This window comes from Carex rostrata, chromosome 1, assembly GCF_964058835.1.
Source record: "Carex rostrata chromosome 1, lpCarRost1.2, whole genome shotgun sequence".
NCBI lineage: Eukaryota > Viridiplantae > Streptophyta > Magnoliopsida > Poales > Cyperaceae > Carex > Carex rostrata.
This window is the reverse complement of record NC_135918.1, coordinates 404,567-426,252: the sequence shown is the minus strand read 5'-3', so window position 1 is coordinate 426,252 and position 21,686 is coordinate 404,567. Positions and strand designations below refer to the sequence as shown.

General features: G+C 31.5%; 1 protein-coding gene across 1 annotated transcript; it reads right to left on the bottom strand.

Moving 5' to 3' along the window:
- Positions 1–7,212: 7,212 nt before the first annotated feature.
- Positions 7,213–11,402, bottom strand: LOC144550154 (auxin transporter-like protein 3). Its single transcript, XM_078298529.1, has 8 exons — positions 11,024–11,402; positions 10,692–10,877; positions 9,889–10,001; positions 9,491–9,674; positions 9,269–9,366; positions 8,505–8,712; positions 7,831–8,088; positions 7,213–7,627 (listed from the first exon to the last, which is right to left on the bottom strand). The coding sequence occupies exons 1-8, from the start codon at positions 11,177–11,179 to the stop codon at positions 7,436–7,438; spliced, it is 1,395 nt and encodes a 464-aa protein (XP_078154655.1). The 5' UTR covers positions 11,180–11,402; the 3' UTR covers positions 7,213–7,435.
- Between the last annotated feature and the right edge of the window lie 10,284 nt (positions 11,403–21,686).

Below are 21,686 nucleotides of genomic sequence, written 5' to 3'. Positions count from 1 at the left end.
TTAATTAATTTTAACAAAATAAACTAATAGTATGCATGTTGGTTTAGGCTAATAAAATTCTTCATTAAAAAAATATACCAAATTATAAGACACTAAAAGCATTGGAAAGAGGATATAACTCATTTGCATTAAAAATATTTTTAAATAAGATTCTACAAAATAAAATGACAATTATCCAAGAAAATCACTAAGAAATATGTAAATAAAATGATACGCGATGTTTGACAAATTAAAAATACTTTATTTATATTAAATAAATCATATGTACTATAATAATGTTAAAACACTTTTGAGAAATTCATTTGGCAATAGAGAGAGAAACGGATGGGTTCCACAGAGCATTTATTAGTTTGAGACATTTAACTGGTTGTTATGTGGATGCAAAAAAAAAAAAAAAACTGGATGTTATGTTATCTTTGAAACGGAGAGAGAAACACATTTTTTTTATATTTTTATCATAATTTTGGAGGGAAATAATGAGAGTAAATTGAGAGGAGGGGGGATTTTAATATAGGTGGGTCCTAAGAGTCATTTTAACAAGAATTTTAGAAAAAATATATTTTGTTTGATTTTTTTCAAGAAGTTAGTTTGTCAAATTTCTCAAAGAAAAAAAAAAGTTTATGTTTTAATTTAATCATCAAAGGAAAAAAAATGGAATGGGAGGTGAAATGGGTTGACCAAACTTGATTTACTTCATAATAATAAAATTCGGAGTTCAAGACGAGGGAGAGGTGGGGAACATAGGTGAATGCTATGTACACACTTAATAAAATCTCTCACTTTCAAATTGAAGTGTAGCTGATTCTACACAATTTTTTTAAGGAACAATTGGTTATTTGCCACTCTAAAATCTTCAAATTATAAAAATATCATTCCAAAATTTGAAATTTTAAAAAATGTCACTCCGAACTTCATTAATTTGTAATTTTGTCATTCCAAATAATTAATAACTAAAATATCCTCCTTCTTCTCCTCCTCTTTTTCTTCTGCCATGGCGAAAGGCACAGTTGAAACTGAAAAATTCAAATATAATCATGCAAATCGTATGAGACTAAAGTATGAGTATGAGACCAATGCATGGGTCCATAAATGTACAACCATAGTTGCAATAATTTGTATAAAGTTAATGCTTCTGTAGTCTCATACGACTCTGCACGGGCCCATAAATGTACAGCCGAATTAAACAAAGACCAAAGCCCTAATCTTCAGATACAAAGGTTGAAAGGCCAGTTTGTATCTTTGGGTATTAATCCAGCGTTATCAGTTGTGCCTTTGTGTATCGTATCTTTTCTATCGTTAAACAAACTGAATGCATGACAGCTGTGCCTTTTGCCATGGCAGAAGAAGAGGAGGAGGCTGGAGAAGAAGAAGAGGAGAAGAAAAGAGAGTATTTTAGTCATTAATTATTTGAAGTGACAAAATTATAAATTAATGAAGTTTGAAGTGACATTTTTATAATTTTAAATTTTAGAATGATATTTTTACAATTTGAAAGTTTTAGAGTGACAAATAACCAATTTTCACTTTCTTTTTCTCTCGGCGCAGTTGTTCTGGAGCTCACCATAAAGAAAACAACTCACAAATATTTCAAATAAATTTGGGATTCAGATCCAGTAGAGTACTTATTGCCTAGAATGAGAAATCCGTACATCTATTTTAAACTTCACGCTAATGAAAATCTTAAAGACCCCTGTGTATTTATGATTGATCCAAAAAAAATATCGCTCGGCAGATGCAGTACAGAGGAATAGAGGATACGCTTCCACAAATTTATGGGTCGTTTCTTCAATTATTCATACATTTTTTTTTTAGTTGTGATATGTCCATCTACTTTTTTTCATTCTATATAATATTATATTATTTATGGGTTCGATCTGTCGATAATTTTGTGTCGTTTGGATAATAGGGGAATTTTTCCTATCAACCACTAGCAGCCAGATCCTGATAACAATCTCCGCCATCTCAATCCCTCAAAAAATCCCGCATTAACTGCCAAAAAAGTCATGGAGACCGCTCAATTATTAATACTCCACAAAAACTGTTAATATTTAACTTGAAACATTAAAGTATTTATCCTGAATTTGCAAAGTATTAATCCCTATGCAATGGTCTCTATTTATGACTGAACAAATCAATTCATTAATTGTCCCCGCACAAAATTTCTTTTTTTTTTTAATTGTCCCCGCACAACTGGGGACCATTAAATAAACAATCCCCTCATAAATACTTATCAGTTATCCCCGCACAAAATTTCTTTTTCTTTTTTGGATTGTCCCCACACAACTAGGGACCATTAAATAAACAATCTCCTCACTCAATGATAAATACTTCTCAGACATAATAATAAATACTTGATGCTACATGGATAAATACTTTATGTTACATGGATAAAAACTTCTCAGACATAATTGCAACTTTCAGTAAAACATCAATAATAAATATTTTTCAGACATAATGATAAATATTTTATGTTACATGGATAAATACTTCTCAGACATAATTGCAACTTACAATAAAATATTTCTCAGGCATAATGATAAATATTTTATGTTACATGGATAAATATTTTATGTTACATGAATAAATACGTCTCAGACATAATTGCAACTTACAGTAAAACGTATGTGACAATGATAAATACTTCTCAAATATAATGGTAAATACTTGCCAGAACAATGATAAATATTTTCTTGAACTTGTCAATAAGTAATGTTTAATCAAATCAAAGTATTAATATGTCAGGGACAATGATAAATATTTCTCAGATATAAGGATAAATACTTATCAGAACAATGATAAATACTTTTTGAACATTAATAAACAGATAAATAATTGTTAGCGGGGATTGTTATTAAATGAAAGTATAATTAATGCGGGAATTGTTATTAGATGACAGTATAATTAATGCGAGGATTTTTAATAAAATGGCAGTATAATTAATGGGGGGATTGTTATTAATTCACAGTAATTAATGCGGGGATAAATGGAAATTCTTAGCGGAATTAGTGGGGGGATAAAAGGTAGTTAAGGGAGTTAATTTGGAGAGAGAGAGTGCGGGAATAAATGGGGGAACAGGGGTGAGGGGATTAGTATAATTATTCTAAATTTATTTATTTTTCTTTGAACCATGTCGCATTTTAACATTTGATAAAACAAAAACATAACAATTCCGGCTTGCTATGGTTTTGCAAAATTTTGAGATAATTTCAGTGGGATCTCCAATTAAGTTTTTTTTTAATGTTTATTGAAAGAAGTATGATCATTTAGGTTTTATACTTAATATTTAATATCTTTTGTATGAGAAATATTAGAATACAAAAGTTCAATTTATTCCTAGAGCAATTCTTATCATCATTCTTAACCAAATAAATTTATCTTTTAGTTATCTTCAGTGAAAAATAAAAGATAAGAATAAGATAATAACACTTATCATCATAATATACAAAAACTATTATTTTATCCTTTTTTTTAAAAAAAAAGTGGATTTCATTAGAAACCATAAAATTGTTTGCTTCCAATCTCCAAATAATTGAAAAGAGAAACACATACAGTTTGTACCAAAAAAACAAACAAACAAAAAACCAAAAAAGCTAGTCCATAGAAACAATCCTAGGCAAACAAACGCCCAAAGAGTAGAACTGAAACATTAAAAACAATCAGTAGCCAACAACAAAAACTCATAACAACAGCAGACAAACAAACAAACAAACAATCCTAGTCATTTAGAAACTCTAACCCAAGCATATGGGTTAAATCTTCTGGTGTCAGTATAGGGTGCTCGACCTCTATCTCTGAATCCCCCTCCTTAACTGTTTCCTGTTGACCTAATACAATCAGATCCTGAGAAGGCAAGGCATTAGTGTCCAAAGGCATAATTAAAGACAAATTAAGTAATGAACTATTATTTAAAGTCTTACACCAAAATGTAGCTAAAGCAATAATTTTGAAACCAAGGGCCTTTAAAGTAGGCATATGAGATTGTTGAAAACATAGCTTATTTCGTTCAAGCCATATACACCAAAGCACAGCACCACGGACAAGCTCTACTAGTGGCTTATCTTTAAGAGGAATAAAAGCATTAATAAACCATATATCAACCATAGTAGACCCCTGAAACATAAAGTTATTATGTTGGCCAATCCAATTCCATATTTGAAAAGATAAGGTGCATTGCACAAAAAGATGATCAGTGGATTCAAAAGAACCACAAAAATGACATGACGTATTACCTGTCCAACCTTTGTGAGAAAGATTTTCTTTAATTAACAATTTATTTCATTTGAGAAGATAAAGATAAATTTTGATCTTTAGAGGAATTTTTGATAACCAAATATATGTGAATTCAAAATTTGGGATACCTCCATATTCAAGCCACATATAATAAGAATGAACTGTGAACTTACCTGTAGAGGACCATCTCCATAATAAAGTGTCATTTAAAAGTGGATTAAGCCAACAAATATTGAGATGAGAAAGCAGATTATGCCACTCATGAAAAGTGACACCAGTGAGTTGTCTTGTGAAAGAAATATCTAAAAAATCATGTGCTAATGCCTCACTAACCAATAAATCAGGATCTTGAGCAATAAGAAAAAGATTTGGATATAAACATGCTAAAGTACTTTTTGAACACCATCTATCCTTCCAAAATAAAATGGTAAGACCATTATCCAAAGTTCTGGCGAGCCTAGTATTGATTACATGGGCACCTTTTAAGATGCCTCTCCAAAAAGAGGAGAATGTGGAAGAGAAACCTGTGGGACCATACTTTGCCAAAACTATTGATTTCCATTTACAACTAATATTAGAATCTTGAAACCTAACTCACCATTTAGCAAGCAAAGACTGATTAAGTCTTTGTAGATCAATTAACCCCAACCCTCCCTGTGATTTACTTTTACAAACAGTTAACCTATTATTTTATCCTCATTTCATATTCTCGTTAAATAAAACTTTATGGACATGTATACAACTTCCAACATTGATGCACAATCACGATACATATAGACCTAGCCAGTACTTAATATATCAGCTTACAAGTTAAACTAGAGATAAATCCTAGAATTAAGAAACTTATTTGTATGGTGGCATGATAATGAATTGAAATCCATTCATGATTTCATAAAATATTGCAAATTCATACGTACTACATAATAAAAAAATGTATCATAAACCGCTAATATTTTAGTCGAAATATTCTATTAGTGATCAATATATAGCAAGTTCTAAATAGCGTTTATCGCGTCATAGCAGGGAGCCTCCAAAAAAAGCTATAGCGAAAGCTATGCCACATAGCGTTTTTTTTTCTTTTTATAAAAATTATATTATATATTTGTACTGAATATCAACATTATCTAGTCTCATAGAATAATAAATAATACCAAATTGATTAAAAAAGTATAATATTCATATTGAACCAATACAAAGTCTAAATTGCGACTCAAAATATCTATAATAATACTAATATCATAAACTATCGATATTTTTCTATTCAAAATATTTTCAATATCATAACATAATTTATCTTTTTTCTATTTAAATTTCAAAATAACATAGAAATTGAAAAAAAAAAAAATCATACTTCTAGTAATGATATTAGTATTAAAAAAAAATTCATACTTCTAGTCTAAATAGCACACGCTATGCGCTATAGTGGACCGCTATTACCACTATAGCGTCCGTAGCTCAAATAGCGTGTTTTAATGCTATAGCTTAGCGTTTAGGGTCCAAAAACGTTATAGTGCGTTATTTAAAACACTGATATATAGTTCAATTTAAAGAATTCAATAAAATTTATCCTTGTGCATAGTAAGTATGCAATCAGCAATTCAGATTAATTACAACAAATTCAAACCTGACTATTTTATTTTTAGTACAAGTTTTTGGTCTTATGAGGCTGATGAGTTAAGCTAGTAGGTAATTAAACTCTGAATTTAAAAGAGTTTTGAAGTGTCCTGTCATGATAATTAATAGGAGAGTTGGGCTACGGTGTTTACTTCACGCTCATATTTTGTGATTTTAAAGTTCAAAATATCGATCCGAACCGCTCAACATGATCTCCATATTGAAATGTGTTTGAAGACCAAATTTTACATTTTTTGTAATTTTTTTACTATTTATTAAGTCACTTTGAAAATCGCCGATCCAGCGGTCCAGAAATTTTTACTGTTTTTACTGTTTACCCGGATTTTCAGATTTTCAAAGTGGCTTAATAAATAGTAAAAAAATTCCAAAAAATATAAAATTTAGTTTCCAAGCATATTTTAATATATATTAAACATCTAACGGTTTGAATCGGCTATTTGAACTTTGAAAATGAAGATATTGCGTGAAGTAAAAACGTGTTTTACTTTGCAACTCACCGTAGCCTTACTCATTAATAGGATTCTAATCACGAATGTATTATATTATTGCAAATTAATTGTGGGTGCAGGGTGCGCGCGGGGTAAAATTATCTGATTTTTAGCTACATAGATTCCTCCATATATACAGGCAAACAAAAGTGTTATTATCTGAAGAGGAATGATAATTATCGTTCTAAAACTTTTTTTTTTTATCTTGTATGTTATATGGTACAGAAAATTTTCATTCTAAAATTCGTACATGATTTAGTTTTTAAATGTACGGGGTTCGTCATTTTTTTCGAGTGAAAAAAAAAAATGTAATGAACGAAATTTAGACGATTTTTTAAGAAGGAGCAAAGGAATGAAAACAATAATTCAAAATACTTTTCCATTCTCACCAACCATGGCCAATCATGATACTGCTCACTAAACTTTTGATCTCTATAAAAATAAAGCAGATTTACCTTCTTTTGCATATCTTAATCACTACACTTTGTTTTTCGTTTTTTTTTCTTTTGTTTCTTTAGAGTATAAGAGATCAGATTTTATAAGGCTCTACTTTTTTAATTGTATTCTTCGTCCTTGATGCCGTGGTTCTAATTATGAACGATATCAGTATGGCGCGCGTAAAGTTTAAGCCAGATTTTACTTGTCCTTAATTATGTAGTATATTATTCTCAATGCGTTTACAAAAATTATGATTGTGAAATAGAAAAAGCTACAAGGAATAACTGAGAAAAAGAAATTTATATTCCGTATTAATTAATAATGTCACGACTCTGAAGTCAGCTTCTCTTTTCTTCATTTATTTTTTCATTAAGTGAGGGGACCAAAAGAAAAAAAAAAAAAAAGAAGAAGAAGAAAATGGTTTATCTATGTAGCTTCTGAGCAAATTATACTCACAATATTCTAAAAAAAAAGAAGGAAAAAAAGGGCAATCAATCATCTTCACACCACAAAGGCACAAACAACTTTATCTCCATCTCTTTCTCTCTCCATACCTATTTTTATCTTTTACACATAGTCACATAGGCATGCAACCAACAACAGCTCAAAAATAAACATTTTCTAGTTTTTAGGATACATTTGCACTAGTGTTTTGGGGGGCATTGATAGCACTTGGTGAACAATCCAAATGTGTCAATTTGGCGGATGAAATTGGTCATGCTAGCCCAGCCACCGAACCCGAATCCGACCACAAAAACCCATACAACCACGAAGCAATTGATTGCATAATGTCCCACCCATCCTCCTACAATTGATGATGGCCTCTCCACAGCATTCTGCAGTATTATCAAAACAGAAAAGAAACAACAAAAAAAAAATACAAGTTTTAGTTCTGAAAATTTGACCGAAGGAAAGCATCCTTGACTAGACAATTGATTAAAATGAAAACAAATGATAGGATTTGATAAAGGGAGGTTTTTTATACAGGGAATTCTGTAAATACTGAATGAGGAATATGAAACTATTTAAATTAATTGACCTCTCTAGCGGAAGCAGATGCAAAGGTAAGTATGTGAGCCATAGCAGGAATTATGTACACGGTGAAGCTCACAAGCAGAGATCCAACGGTGGAATTAATAGGGCCAAAGAATGGGAATATGATCGCCAAAAACCAAATGGGTATCACCACTGGAAGCCGAGCAAGAGCCCTCTTGAAAATGCTTTTTGTCTCGTGCATGCCGATCGCTTTCTCCCACACAAAGTAGAGAGGAGTGCATGCAAATCCAAATGTTATGAACTGCATGGTTACACAAAAATTTATTTCTGTTGTAGAAACATAAGCCTGAGCAAGTTTTTAATTTTAGGGACAAGAACTGCATTGTGAAGAAATTGCAAAATAGTGCTATTTTTTCTTAGTTTGCAAGAAGTATTAGCCTTTTGAAAAAATTGAAAGCTAAGTCCATACATACCTTGGTTTTTTACATGTTAAAATAGCCATCACAAACATAAAAGAGTATATTTAGCCCTTAAAAAATACGAATGACCATTTTTTTTTTCCAATTAAGGCCATCTCTTCAATTCATTACTTAATTATATTCATTTGTAAGCACATTACTAAAATTGTTGATTTTTAAGTAGGAATATTCTTATGTACCAAATACTTCTTTCCTCCTACTATTATTGCAATGCTAATTAATAATAACAAATTAATACCTGGTGGATTAACATGAGGATAACTGCAGTATCTCTAAAACCGGTACGTGGGAGGAGGGAGAAGGCATTGGAGTGAGTGAGGAGCATATCTCCAAAGGCCCAATACATGGCTGAGGCTGACGGCAGTGTCAGAGTCAGCACATATACCGTTGCAAACAAGTATATCAGCTTAAATTTTTGCGGCTTCCACATGGCATGCATTATCTCCCTAAATTAATATTTTTTCATGTTAACATGTAGTTTGGACGTTCATGTATCTATGGAAAATATAAAGTGCTCCAAAATCAATGATCCACAATTGTTTCTACATTCACTGACAAAAGGGCCCTCCTAAAAAGTCAGACTGTGTGGGGCTTGTGTGCAGTGATAGTGGATGAAATAGAGGGGCAAGACAAGAGGCATTGTATCACTACCCTTTCTTTATACGTGTCTCTTGTCTATTTGGTAGAGACTTGTTTTTACTATGACAATATGAGGACAATATCAGCCAATAGGAAATTATATTTTCTCATGTTAACATGTAGGTTCAAAGTTCATGCATTTTTTTTTTGGTATGTCTCGTCTATTATAGCGAACAAGGTAGCCATAGACTTGTTTTTTACTATGACATAATATGAGGACAATAGCAGCCAATAGGATTTTATATAGATGCAGATCTTACAACCATGTGCATGAACCTCTAATAGCAGATTAGCAGGTACAAATCATCATTAACAAAATTAGAGAGAGAGACAGAGAGATGAGTATTAAATAAAAAAACATACACAGTGACAGCATGGCCTCCAAAAGTGTAAAGGATGTTGGTAGCTCCCGTGAAGTACAACACCATCTTGGTCGGCCCAGAGTGCTGCACCCCTTCCACCTTTTCAATATTTTATATATTAAAAAAATTAATAACATAATACAAAACAGAGTAGGTAGGTAAGAACTAATTAAGAAAACAAATTAATGTTAATTATATCTGTCAGTTGTTCATGAATATTTACCTGGCCATGAACAAGAGCAGCAATGGTGAGATACCAGGCAGTGAAGGTGGTCATAATGAGGCCGAGAAAAGACCAAATTCGATAGTTATGGAAAGAAGGAATGAACACTGTTGTGGCACAGCATGCCCCAAATATGTATGTCCAAGTCCTCTTATCTAGCTTGTCATTTATGTAGTATATGTTGCTGCACATTATAACATGGTAGTCATGAAATTATAACAGAGTTCCTCAGTTATAATCTCTATGGAGACCTTTTGATATACATATTGGGTCCGATTTTTATCACCTTTGATCTCTTCTAACTTTAATTTTAGAGAATCAGCTGTTAAAGATGTTTTTATTAAAATTGAATTATTTGTGAAATTGAACTGTAATCAGTAAGAGATTTATTAAATCACCTTGCACATGCTATCAATTGAATGACAGATCCAAACAGCAGAAATGTGCAGTTGAAAAATAGACCAATGTTCCTCCAATGCTTTCCCAGTAGTCCATCCAGTACTTCAAACCACTGATTGTAAAAGAAAAATAAATATAAAAAAAAACTGTTAAATCAATAAATAAAGACGGATAATTCTTCTTCTTTATGACCTATATATTTCCTTACTTTCCCCCTTTTACCTTTTCTCCACAGAATCTCAAATTATCCAAAAAAAAAAAAAGAATCCAGGGGTCACTTTTCTCATGTGGGAAGTTAGCTTTCTTATAAAGGTATAATACACGAAAGCAATATGCATCTGCACATCTATGCTATTCAAAAGGTATATTATTGAAAAAGAATTATGCTATCTATCATTTGCAGTATTGTACTGTAGAAGCTCCTATATTCATAAGGTCTACATTTATTTATCTAAATTATTATAGTGCAAAGCCATTGATAGTCTACATATATAGGTGTAAATGGACGGCCAGCATAGCAAAAGAGAAAAAAAGAATGCAATGAATACTCTGTTTTCTCTATTAATGAACCAACTATTTTATTTTTTTTTTGAAAAATAATGAACCAACTATTTTAATAGAAGTATGAAACATTTGTCATTAGAAAAAGAGACAGGAGGTAAAAAAGTATGCACTGTGAAATGTTAATTGGAGAAACAGAAAATTTAAAAAACCTTGAAGAAATCACATGCAAATATATATATATATATATATATATAATAAAAGAAAACTACAAATAACACAAACCTGCAGAAAAACCAACCTGAATGACATGGTTTCTGAAATCAAACTTCTCCCGCTCCTTCCTGGTTCGATACTCTACATAAAGCACACTAATAAGGTACGCAGTCCAGCTTCCCATGATACCATAAAACAGCTGGAACACAATCCCTGACGCCATCCCCAGCTGCGAGAATGAGTACGGCAGCGTCAAAAGCACTTGCGCCACCTGCATTATTTCATCGCACCGCATCGATCATCAGATAACACAAAATTGACATACGATGGCAGATGACTGTAAAGTGTAAGCAGTTTGACACGGAGGCAGATGTATCCATATATGGATAATTGGATATGGTATGTGATTGTACGTACCTGGTTAGAAGCGCAGCTGAACCATGCATCGTAAACTGAGCCACCTTGCCAGAAGTACTTGGAGATCTTGCTCTGGGGCCTGTCTTTCTGCTCTCCTTCTCTCTCCATCTCCATGTAGTTTCCTGCCACTATCGTCTCTACCTTCTCCGATGCCATCTTCTCTCTCTCTCTCTCTCTCTCTCTCTCTCTCTCTCTCTCTCTCTCTCTCTCTCTAAGTATATCTATCTATCTCTCAATTTCGAATAGTTATCCTGTTCTCTCTCTAGGAAAGAGTTTTTATGGACGGAGAGAGAAGAGGCAGCACACGAGCGGCTTGGCCCACCAAAGGCTTTCAGGGAAAGAAGCTCCATGTACAATGGTCCCAATCTTCGAATCTTTGTATATGTCCTTTATATCGTGGCAAATTCCGCGAATTTATTTATTATTCTACTACAAATTATCTTAATAGTATCCGTATTCAATTAAATATTTAAATGTAGCCAGGGAGAGGGACTGTCTGCTGAAATCGCTGTTAAATGAGCGAGCATTTCGTCGAACAGCTGTTATGCATCCAGTGTACAGCACGGTTAGATGTTAGATGTGATTGATTGCATGACTCTTTTTGTGATGCAATCCGGACCCCCTCCCCTGCTCTTTCTCTATCTCTTCCTCTCTCTCCCTCTCTCTCACTCTCTACAGATGGGTGGAATGATTGCAAGTGGAGCTTGGAAGCTGGTGCTTTGCATGATCGCGGCGCACGTGTGACAACTTGCGTAGTGTGTAGTGTGTACCTCCTTTTTGCGGGGACAACAAAGTCTTATGGTTTAAAACCTACCATTCGCCATTTAATTAAGTGTACAAGATATGATTAGCAAGTTTGGCAAGGGAATTTGGATGTTCAGTGGCAGCCAACTTGGTGTGGATAATCTTGTATCAATACATGGACAGCCCCAGACTTTCAAAGTTATGGATTCAAATATGAATGAATTGAGTCAATTATATAAAAAAAGAAATTATTATAAATGGAAGTCAAATTCATACTATTTATAGTATTCCAAACTATATAATATATAAAATATAAGACATAAATATTGAAATTTAAAAAAAAAAAAACAGAAACAATTGACTATAAATGAGTCAAGTTTGAGCGAGTTACTCTCAACTTGAATTCGGCTCGTTTAATAAACGAGCAAGCCAACTCGAGTTGAGATGATAATAACGAGTTGTAGAGCCAACTCGAACTCAGCTCGTTATCAACTCGAGGTGGCTCACAACTCGTTTAGCCAGTGATAGTATTACAACACCAAGTTCAAACTCAGCTCGTTATCAATTCGAGTTGACTCACAACTCGTTTTACCAGTGATAGTATTACAACACAAGTTCAAACATATTTTACACGAATCTCAAAGCACAAATAACAGTCTAGAGATTCAGATTTGATTATTTTGAGATTTATTGTGACCAAACTATGTAACTTTATGTAACTCGAGTTATAAATGAGCGAGTTGGGGTCAATTCGAACTCAGCTCATTTATTAAACGAGTTGGTCAACTCGAGTTGTAAATGAGCTGAGTGAAACGTGCTGTAAATGAGCGAGTTACGAGTTCGAGCTTTTTTGCCCAGCCCTAATTGACTATCATTTCTTTAGAGTGGCTCCGCTACTGTTACTGTGATATTAAATGTAGAACTCATAAAGTAATTTAACAAGAGGTAAAATTTATGAGTCAAGTATAATATCCAATGTTATTTTCTTTAATAATATATAATTTGGGATTAGTTCTTTTTATAAAAAAAAAAGAGTTAACAGCTGAGTTTCAAAATATAAAAATAATTGAATAAATTTTGTGAGAGTGATAAACTTTGTTGTTTGTTACAAATTAGTCACTAAATTTGAATTGTATCTTGATAACCATTCAATTTTCAATTTGTTTCGGTCACGTCATTCAGTAACTATTTCTTTTAAAATACTAGCTACTTTGGATGCTCAAAGAATAGAGCTATTCTCAGAATAGCGGAGCTATTCTTAGAAGAGGGTCATCCAAACGTGAAACGAAGATTAAGAATAGCTCCGGATTAGCTCTATTCCGCTATTCCGTGAAAACGTTGGGTTAGCGATTTAGCACCCGCAAGAATAGTGATTTAGCACCCGCTGGCCTTTGCTATTCCTAACATACAATCAAAACAACATTTCTACAAATCCGGAATAGCCAAAGTTAGTGCTATTCTTGAATCTCTTGGGTTAGCACTATTCTCAATCACTAATCCAAAAATCGCTATTCTTGAGCTATTCCTTGCACGATCCAAACGTACAAGAGAATATAATGTGACAGCCTAGTCACCATGTTTGATAAATTATGTAACTTGGAGGATGTGAAGTATTTTTCACATATTTTTCTTCTCTCTCAGCACGTTTCAACCCTTGTTTTTCTTTTATTTTTCAAGCCATCCATCAATAATGTCTCTCTTCACTAAAGCAAGCTTTTTAAAGCTCTCCATTACATTTTGTTCATAGCAATTATAATCAAAAGTAGGGGCGGAGATAGATATTTAGTAAATGAGGGTTAAAATGTTAACTATATACAAAAAAAAATTAATCTCACATGTGAGTTGTCTTTGATATTCTCCATGGGATTTGAGAGAGAGACATAATATTACATGTGAGTAATTTGTTTTTATTAAAAAAAAGTTTTACTAAAAGTCTCAAATCAATTGATTCAAAAATTATGGGGATCATTTATATAAAATTTTCATAAAAATATAGGGGTCAATTTTGGAGTACCCATAGCAGTTTACTATCAATTATATAACAAAACTGTACTTCATAACCCATTTTTGAAAAAAAAAAAAAAAAATCAATTGATCTCCATTGTGTCCACATGCCTCCGCCTCTAATCAAAAGTCTTGTGATGAATCAATTTAATTAAAAAAAAAAACTACTCTTTTTTTAATCTATTGAACTCTTGTCATTTTCTACCTGATGAGAGTATAAGCACTAATGACATAACATTTATAACAATTAATGCGCTTCGTTCTAGCTTAAGCTTACCTTCATTTTCAAGTACCCAACAAAAAAGAGTGTGTATGTGTGCATATTTTAATAAGATTGTAGAACTCTGGCAACAGGGGACGATATCTTACAAGTCTTAGCCTTCAATTAATCTTGACATTTTTCAATTTTACGATCTAATTGAAACGTCCAGCTTTCTCCACGAGAAAACAGGAGAAACTCTAATTGCTTGATATATTATTTTAGAGCTGGCGCAATGAGTGAAGTTGGAGAAGAGCCCATGGGCATGGCCGTTGGGAGAGAGAAAGTATGTGAGAAATAATTCACGTCTCCCAAGTAAGTTATATAATTTATCAAATATGATGACTAGGTTGCCACATCATAATATCTTAAAAGAAAATAATTAATGAGTGACTTGATCAAAATAAATTAAAAGTTTAATATCTATTAAGATACAATTTAAACTTGAGTGACTAATTCATAACAAACAACAAAATTTAGTGACCTTGCCCAAAAGGATTAGACAGAAACTTTAGCCTTTTATTAATTTATTCAACAATCGATTTTAAAAAAAAGATAAAATTTTTGTTTGCGTTCTTAATAATATATATATATATATATATATATATATATATAGAATGTCAAATTCCAACCCATGAAAGAACGGATTATTTGCGCATTCTACAAAAAGTTCTAGATCAAACAATTTTTTTGTCGATTGATTTATTTATTCATAAGAAAAATTCTAAAATAACAATACAATTACAATATGGATAATATTCAAAAACTTTGTTACTAATACTTATCACGTTATATATTGTCATTAAAAATGATGTGTTAAAATGTGTACTCTTTTTCAGAATTTCAAAACTTTATTTTTCAAGTTTTCTCTTAGCTGCTTAGGATGCAAGATTACAAGTAGATATATAAGTATCAAAATTAAGAAAAAAGACCTAGCAATTATGAATATAAAATAATTAACATATGATCACTACATTAATTAAATTATGGAAAGATACGGCGGCTGAAAAATATTAAAATCTAAAACTGTTCATATGGTATTTTTTTTTTTTAAAGATATTATGTTAATCAAAGGATATTTAGTGTTAAAATGTGTACTCTTTTGTTCACCATAAACCAAATTTATAATTAAAAATGATGTGCATGATGTTAGTATTATTACGATAGATCTAACGGATCCCAAATCTCAAGCCCACTAAATAAAAAAATTGAAAAAGGTTATACAGGGACAGGGTACTAATATAGAAATTGTGATCTCAATTACATCATTAGTACTTGGATAATCTTTCTGAAAGTAGTCATAATATATGATGACGGTTGGTGATCACTATGATTAAAGTAGTTGTGCATTCTTTCTTCTCCGCATATGGATCTTTTGTGGCGCTTGCGATGTTGTAGTTAGACTTGCTACCGATATGTTTGGAATTTGGAAATTTGAAAGTAATACAGCTAGCGATGTCTAAATTTCGTGATTCAAGTAATCTGTAAATTATTTGCGAATATTTTAGAAATTAATATGTTTAATTGATCAATTATGAAGTCACAATTATGAAGTCATGCATGCATCTTCATCCTTGTCATCTCCAGATATATATATAGGAATGGTTAGATCTTCTATATATTCCAACACAGCCCTGGGTGGCAGCAACATCCACCGGAACCCCTCCCTCCATCTCTGACAGTGTGATGAGCTATATATATTACGACATCTTAATTAATTCTTCAAAATCATTTACCTGGCTTCCGTTCTTCTATTTCATCGTTGTCACAAACAATATTATAATAAAGTGACATTAACCTCTCTCTTTTGCCTCTAGTACTAGGTTCCTTGAATTCCACTGACGTGCAAGTGAAGGAGAGTTTTTACAAAAGAGGATTCATTGTGCCTCATAACACTTTCATTTCTCTGCAACCATGCATGCATAATATATGATTTAACCAGGTGTTAAGGAAATCTTATTTGATGATTTCAATTGTTAAGCAATTAATTTAACGAAATTTTTCTTCAGATCATACTCCAAATCAGGTCAACAATCAGTATTTACTCTAGTAACAAAAATAAGGTTTTCTATGTGAAAAAATATAAGTTCGAAATTTAGATTAAAAAAATTGTTGTAAATATTAAACTATCTCTGAACTATACTAAAATTAAATAAAAAAAGAAACCCACAAATCATGTTATTACGCAAATACTATTAGAGAGTTTTTTTTTTTTTTTTTTTTTTTTGCAACTAAATACTATTAGAGAGTTGGAGACATATTAAATAAATGGTGAGTAGGCACAATGATATCTAAACTATCTATTCAATTGTTTTCTTTAGTTCCTCACGTTCAGACCTGGTTAGATCTGGTGCAGAGTACTTAGGACAATGGTCCTGGATCCCAAGATCTAAGGGGTCCAAAAAAAAAAAAAAGTTTAGTTTGTATATATTTAGTAAAAATCTGTATATATTAAAAATAAATAAAATATTAGAGTATGAAACTTTTTTCGGCCGTCTTGAATTTCAAAATTTTCAGAACTGACTCTGCCCATGTTTGCAAGTGAAAATGTATATTCTATATAGAATTCAATGTCTTCTATACCACAATTAAGTCCATTGGACTTGGAGAGCTACAAAATCCCCATCCTTGCTTCATCTGTTATAATATGATATCTCTTTGGGACCAATCTATGCTATGCCTTTCCGACCATCTTTTAGGTCATGTTAATTTTTTTGTTATTTTCCATTTTTTTTTTCTTCTCTCACTATCTTGGTGCCCATAACAAAGATGTGAAGTCATTGAGTTATAGTTGGCATGTACAATTAAAGATGAAAGAACCATGCCATCTTATTATATATATATGCCTAGCTGGTTTACCAAAAGTTGTAACTTGCCAAGGAACTATAGATCTAGATCATGGACCAGAAGGAAAGATATCTCTGTTACAAAACTATTTGCTGATTATTAAGTTCGTTCTAGTATACTTAATTTTGTCAATATAATTCAAATTCACCAAATTGAATTAGGTACGCATGCACGTTTTATATATTGTTTCCTTTTCTCTTTCTGTTTATAAAATTTGTTATATAATAAAAGTTTATAAATTTGCATATCCAGAAAGCTTAATTGATTGGATTTGGGTACAATCTAATTATTTGTTTCGGTCAGACACTGTAGAGTGTAGACTCTAGAGAGTAATTAATAAAGCCTTAAATATAAATCATTGCTTGCAAAATCGTTTAATGCAATCCGGATATATATGTAACAAAAATATCAATCCTCCAATTGACATTGCACATTTGCACTGACAGTTTAGTGCTCCACCATATGTTATTGTTAGCTAATGACATCGATCTCTTACATGCATGTAAGTCGGCAACTCCATTGTGGTCCAATATAATTGAAATGAAATTGAGCTGCTTTACGCATATATACTTGTTTCTTGATTTTCCTGTAAATGTGCCATTGAATTAAATTGGCAGCCCATCTAGCTCCTTTCTCAAACACCCAAAAGAGGTGGCCTTTCTATTTCTACAAAAAGTCTTAAAGATATATAGAATAGGCCCATCATGTTCATCATGTTAGCTATCTAGGTAAACTCTTTAAGAGTAGACCATTGGTTAAAATGCACTATTGGTTACAAATATTAGATATATTATGTTGGGCACTTTAATGATCAAAGAAAGAAAACTCTTCTCTGAAAAAGAAGTTAGTGCTTCAAATAAATTTTACCTTGAAGATAAACGATCAAAGTAAAACTCAGACAGTCTATTTGAGATCCGAATCAAACCAGGATGTCAAAGGCCCATAATGGCCTGCTAGTTATAACATTTGAGATCCAAATCAAATCAGGATTGGTAGGCCCGTAATGGCCTGCTACTTATGGCATTAATAGCATAGTCAATTAGATCATCTCTAACTGTATGAATAGTGGCTCCACTAGTCTATTTATACTTCTTCTTTTTTTAAATCTAAGAAAAATATTTAGATTTGAGATATGTTTAACTATTTTGAAAAAATAAAATTACAATCTACATTATAAGATATTTTGGTTGATTGTTTCTAAAAAAACCTCATAAATATACCTAGTGCAAATAGATAATGGACTGAACTTATTTATAATTTATCACAAAATAGAAATCAAGACAATACATGATGGGCCTGCAATATTTTCCATTAATATATATATTCATTAGTGGACAAACTAGTTTAAAACGATTGTGCTTTTTTTTTTTTTTTCCTTTATCGCCAGGTTCACCATGATCCACGGTCGGAGTTGGTATTCTCTAATGAATAGACTTGGTATTGTATGGAAAAATCCTCTTAATTCTAAATTAAATCAAACAGATCCGTTCGTTTTAAATTATACAATTCAAATTAGAATAGTATAACCGTACTTCTTCTTTTTTATAAAAATAGCGGATAACAACTTGTTCCACGGTCCACGCAACCGCTGGGTATGAAAATTTCAAGAGGGTTGAAATGCCTTCTTTTTTTTTTTTGTGACTCCACCATAATTTTTATTTTTTTTAACTTTAATAACTTAAAAGTTAAATAAAACCGTTGAATATGATTTAATGTTATTTTCTCTGTGTACTCATATAAAATTATTTCAATTTTGTATTTATGTGAGTTAATAAAGTGAAAAATCAACGTCTAAAAATTATCAACACTAGTAAGTTTTTTACAAGAGTTTTTCATGACAATCAAAATAAAATTGAAATGTCATAATTTTTTACACGTGCATAGATAAAATGATGTAGATCATATTCAACAGTTTTATTTTGACTTTTGACTTTTAAATTTTAAATTATTATAGTTTTTAAAAATGAAAACATAATGAAGACAAAAAATAGAAATATTTGAACCCTCCTCAAATTTTAATTTGTTTAAGTCTTTTTTGAACAAACAAAACTCTATATAAAATCCCACAAAGATTATTGTTGAAATTCTGATAATTTGCAGGCATTATTGTATGTGACGTTGTGAACTCATGTTGACATGTTGTCATGTTTGACGGCCACTGCTCTCACAAAAATGGCTACATGCGTTTGCACAGTTCCACGACATAGTTTGGAAATGTATTTTAAGCCATGACTGTTAAGGTGATTGTTTAAAAAAGTAAGAACGCTCAAGTTGAGTGTGTGTGAACTGTGAAATATGAAACCACTTTAGGTTATCTTTCTGGCTGAGCACTGGCAGTAATCCCCAAGTTTCAAGAGTCCGTCTTCCCCCAGTACCTGAGGTTAGGATGTCAATGGTATCATTTTATTCGTTTATCCGATCCACATCGTATCCGAAAACACATATAAGGATAAGATTTTTTTTCTTAACTTATCGGATATGGATAAAGATAATGGTTTTTTTATATTATCTTATCCGTTATCGTATAATATAATTTTTAAAAATAAAATTATATATATAGATATATATTTTGTATAAAGATGATACATGATATAATAAAGTTTGAGTGAGACTATGGTACTTAATTTACAATGTGCGGATTGTTTTGTGTATTGAACTCATATCTCCATCTTCAAAGTCCAAATAGTCGATCCAAACCGCTAACATTATTATCATATGAAAATATACTTGGAGACCAAATTTTATATTTTTTTTGAAATTTTTTTACTATTTTTTTAGACAATTAGAAAATTACTTGATCTAAAAATTATAGACCATCCGAAAGTAGTGATTTCCTACTTACCCAATAAATAGTAAAAAAATTCTAAAAAAAATATAAATTTTGGTCTCCAAATATATTTTCATATGATAATAATGTTTAATAATGTTGAGTGTTTCAGATCAACTATTTAGATTTTGAAGACGGAAATTAAATTCAATGTACGGAACAATCACCACATTGCAAAGTACCATATCCTCACTCAAAAAGTTTTGTATTTTATTAAGTTTTCATAATACAATTAATTGTATTCATTATAATTTTTTATTTTTAAATATTTTATCGAAAGTACAAATCAAAATGTCAATGACATTTTTTTATCTGTTTACCTGATCCATACCGTATTTGAAAAGACGGGTAACGATAATTTTTTTTCGTTATCATTATGGGTATGGGTATGAAAATGTCTCCACCCGACCGGTACAGTACCCGTTGACACCCCTAACGGAGGTGCAATTTTAGAGGAGAAGGGAGAAGAAGGGAGGATATTTTAATCATTAATTATTTGGGGTAGCAAAATTAGAAATTAATGAAGTTTAGAGTGGTAATTTGAAGATTTTAGATTGGCAAATAACCAATTTTCCCTAATATTTAAAATACCAATTTTTTTTTTTAATAGAGGTACAAGGTTGCACAAACGAAATTACTTAAAATGTAGTGAAGTACACACAATAAATCAGTCACAGCACTTATTCACCTATTAGGCTTATTTTTAATATTAAAATATCACTATTTTAACATTGTTCTGAGTGACTTCATTATCCAGTTACAAACAATATACAAATGAATATTATAATTAACCAGGCTTCTCATATCAACATAGAGCAATACTCAGGTAGGAAAATAAACAGGTGAGTGTAACTGTAACACACACAAGAAATAAAATTTTTCCGAGAGAACAAATAAATTAAGGAAGCGAATTCAAAAGCCGCAAAAAATAACGGTCAATTTAAGTTTATATGACTAATGGGGGATATACATATAATGTCATTATTTAGTATATCAGTTTTTATTCCATATAGATTCAGATATAAAGAATATATAATTCATACACAATTTCACAAAGAAATTAAAGGAGTCCGTATTTAATGATGGTGGTCCCAAACACAGATAACAGATAGAGGCTAGGATTCATGATCATCATCGATCCTTCAAATTAAAGTTGTAAGTTTGGATGCACAAGAAATTGATTCAAATAATTGTTGCAACTCAGCCTCAGCCTCAACTTGGTTGGCATTTTTAATGCAGAATTCAAAATATATATTGTAGCCGTTGATTGAAACGAGTAACAATGATTAAAGATTTAAAGGAGCTAGCGTTAGCTTTCTCTTGCTCTCTACTCTCTTGGCCAAGATTCCTTAATTATGTGACTGACTAATGATGCCGTTTATTGGACCAAGTCACAGTTCAAATAACTAAGTCAATTGTATTGAACAAAACAACCAACTAAAATCTTGTTTTAAAGTTTTATCTTTGGACATTGTGCCTTTAGGCTTTAGCATATATGAATATATGATATATCTTTCCATCCCGACTATTTTAAATTTTTAATTTAACCACGTTACTATTTCCGTTATTGTCCGCTTATGACTTATGACCGAAAACATATTTTTTTTGTCAAACTTCTTAGAAATATTATTTCTGAATCTTTATTGCACACCAACAGATGTATATAGTGTAGCGGGTCAACTTTGTAAGACTAATGCTTCAATATGTCAAAAAAACAAATAATAAAAATAACATGGCGGCCCCACATTTCTCATACAAAAGCAATCGGCAGATTTTTTGTGACAGTAGATATAATGTAAACATGTTGAAATCTGAATATAGTTAATTTATTGTCTGCTACACAAATGCACCAAACATTCACATAAGAAGCCCCGAAAATATTAAGTAAATGCATAAAAGCTTCCTAAAGTATATTGATGTTTATATCTTCTCGAATCTCGATCGTCGAATTACAATATTTTTTTTTAATATTCGTATAATCA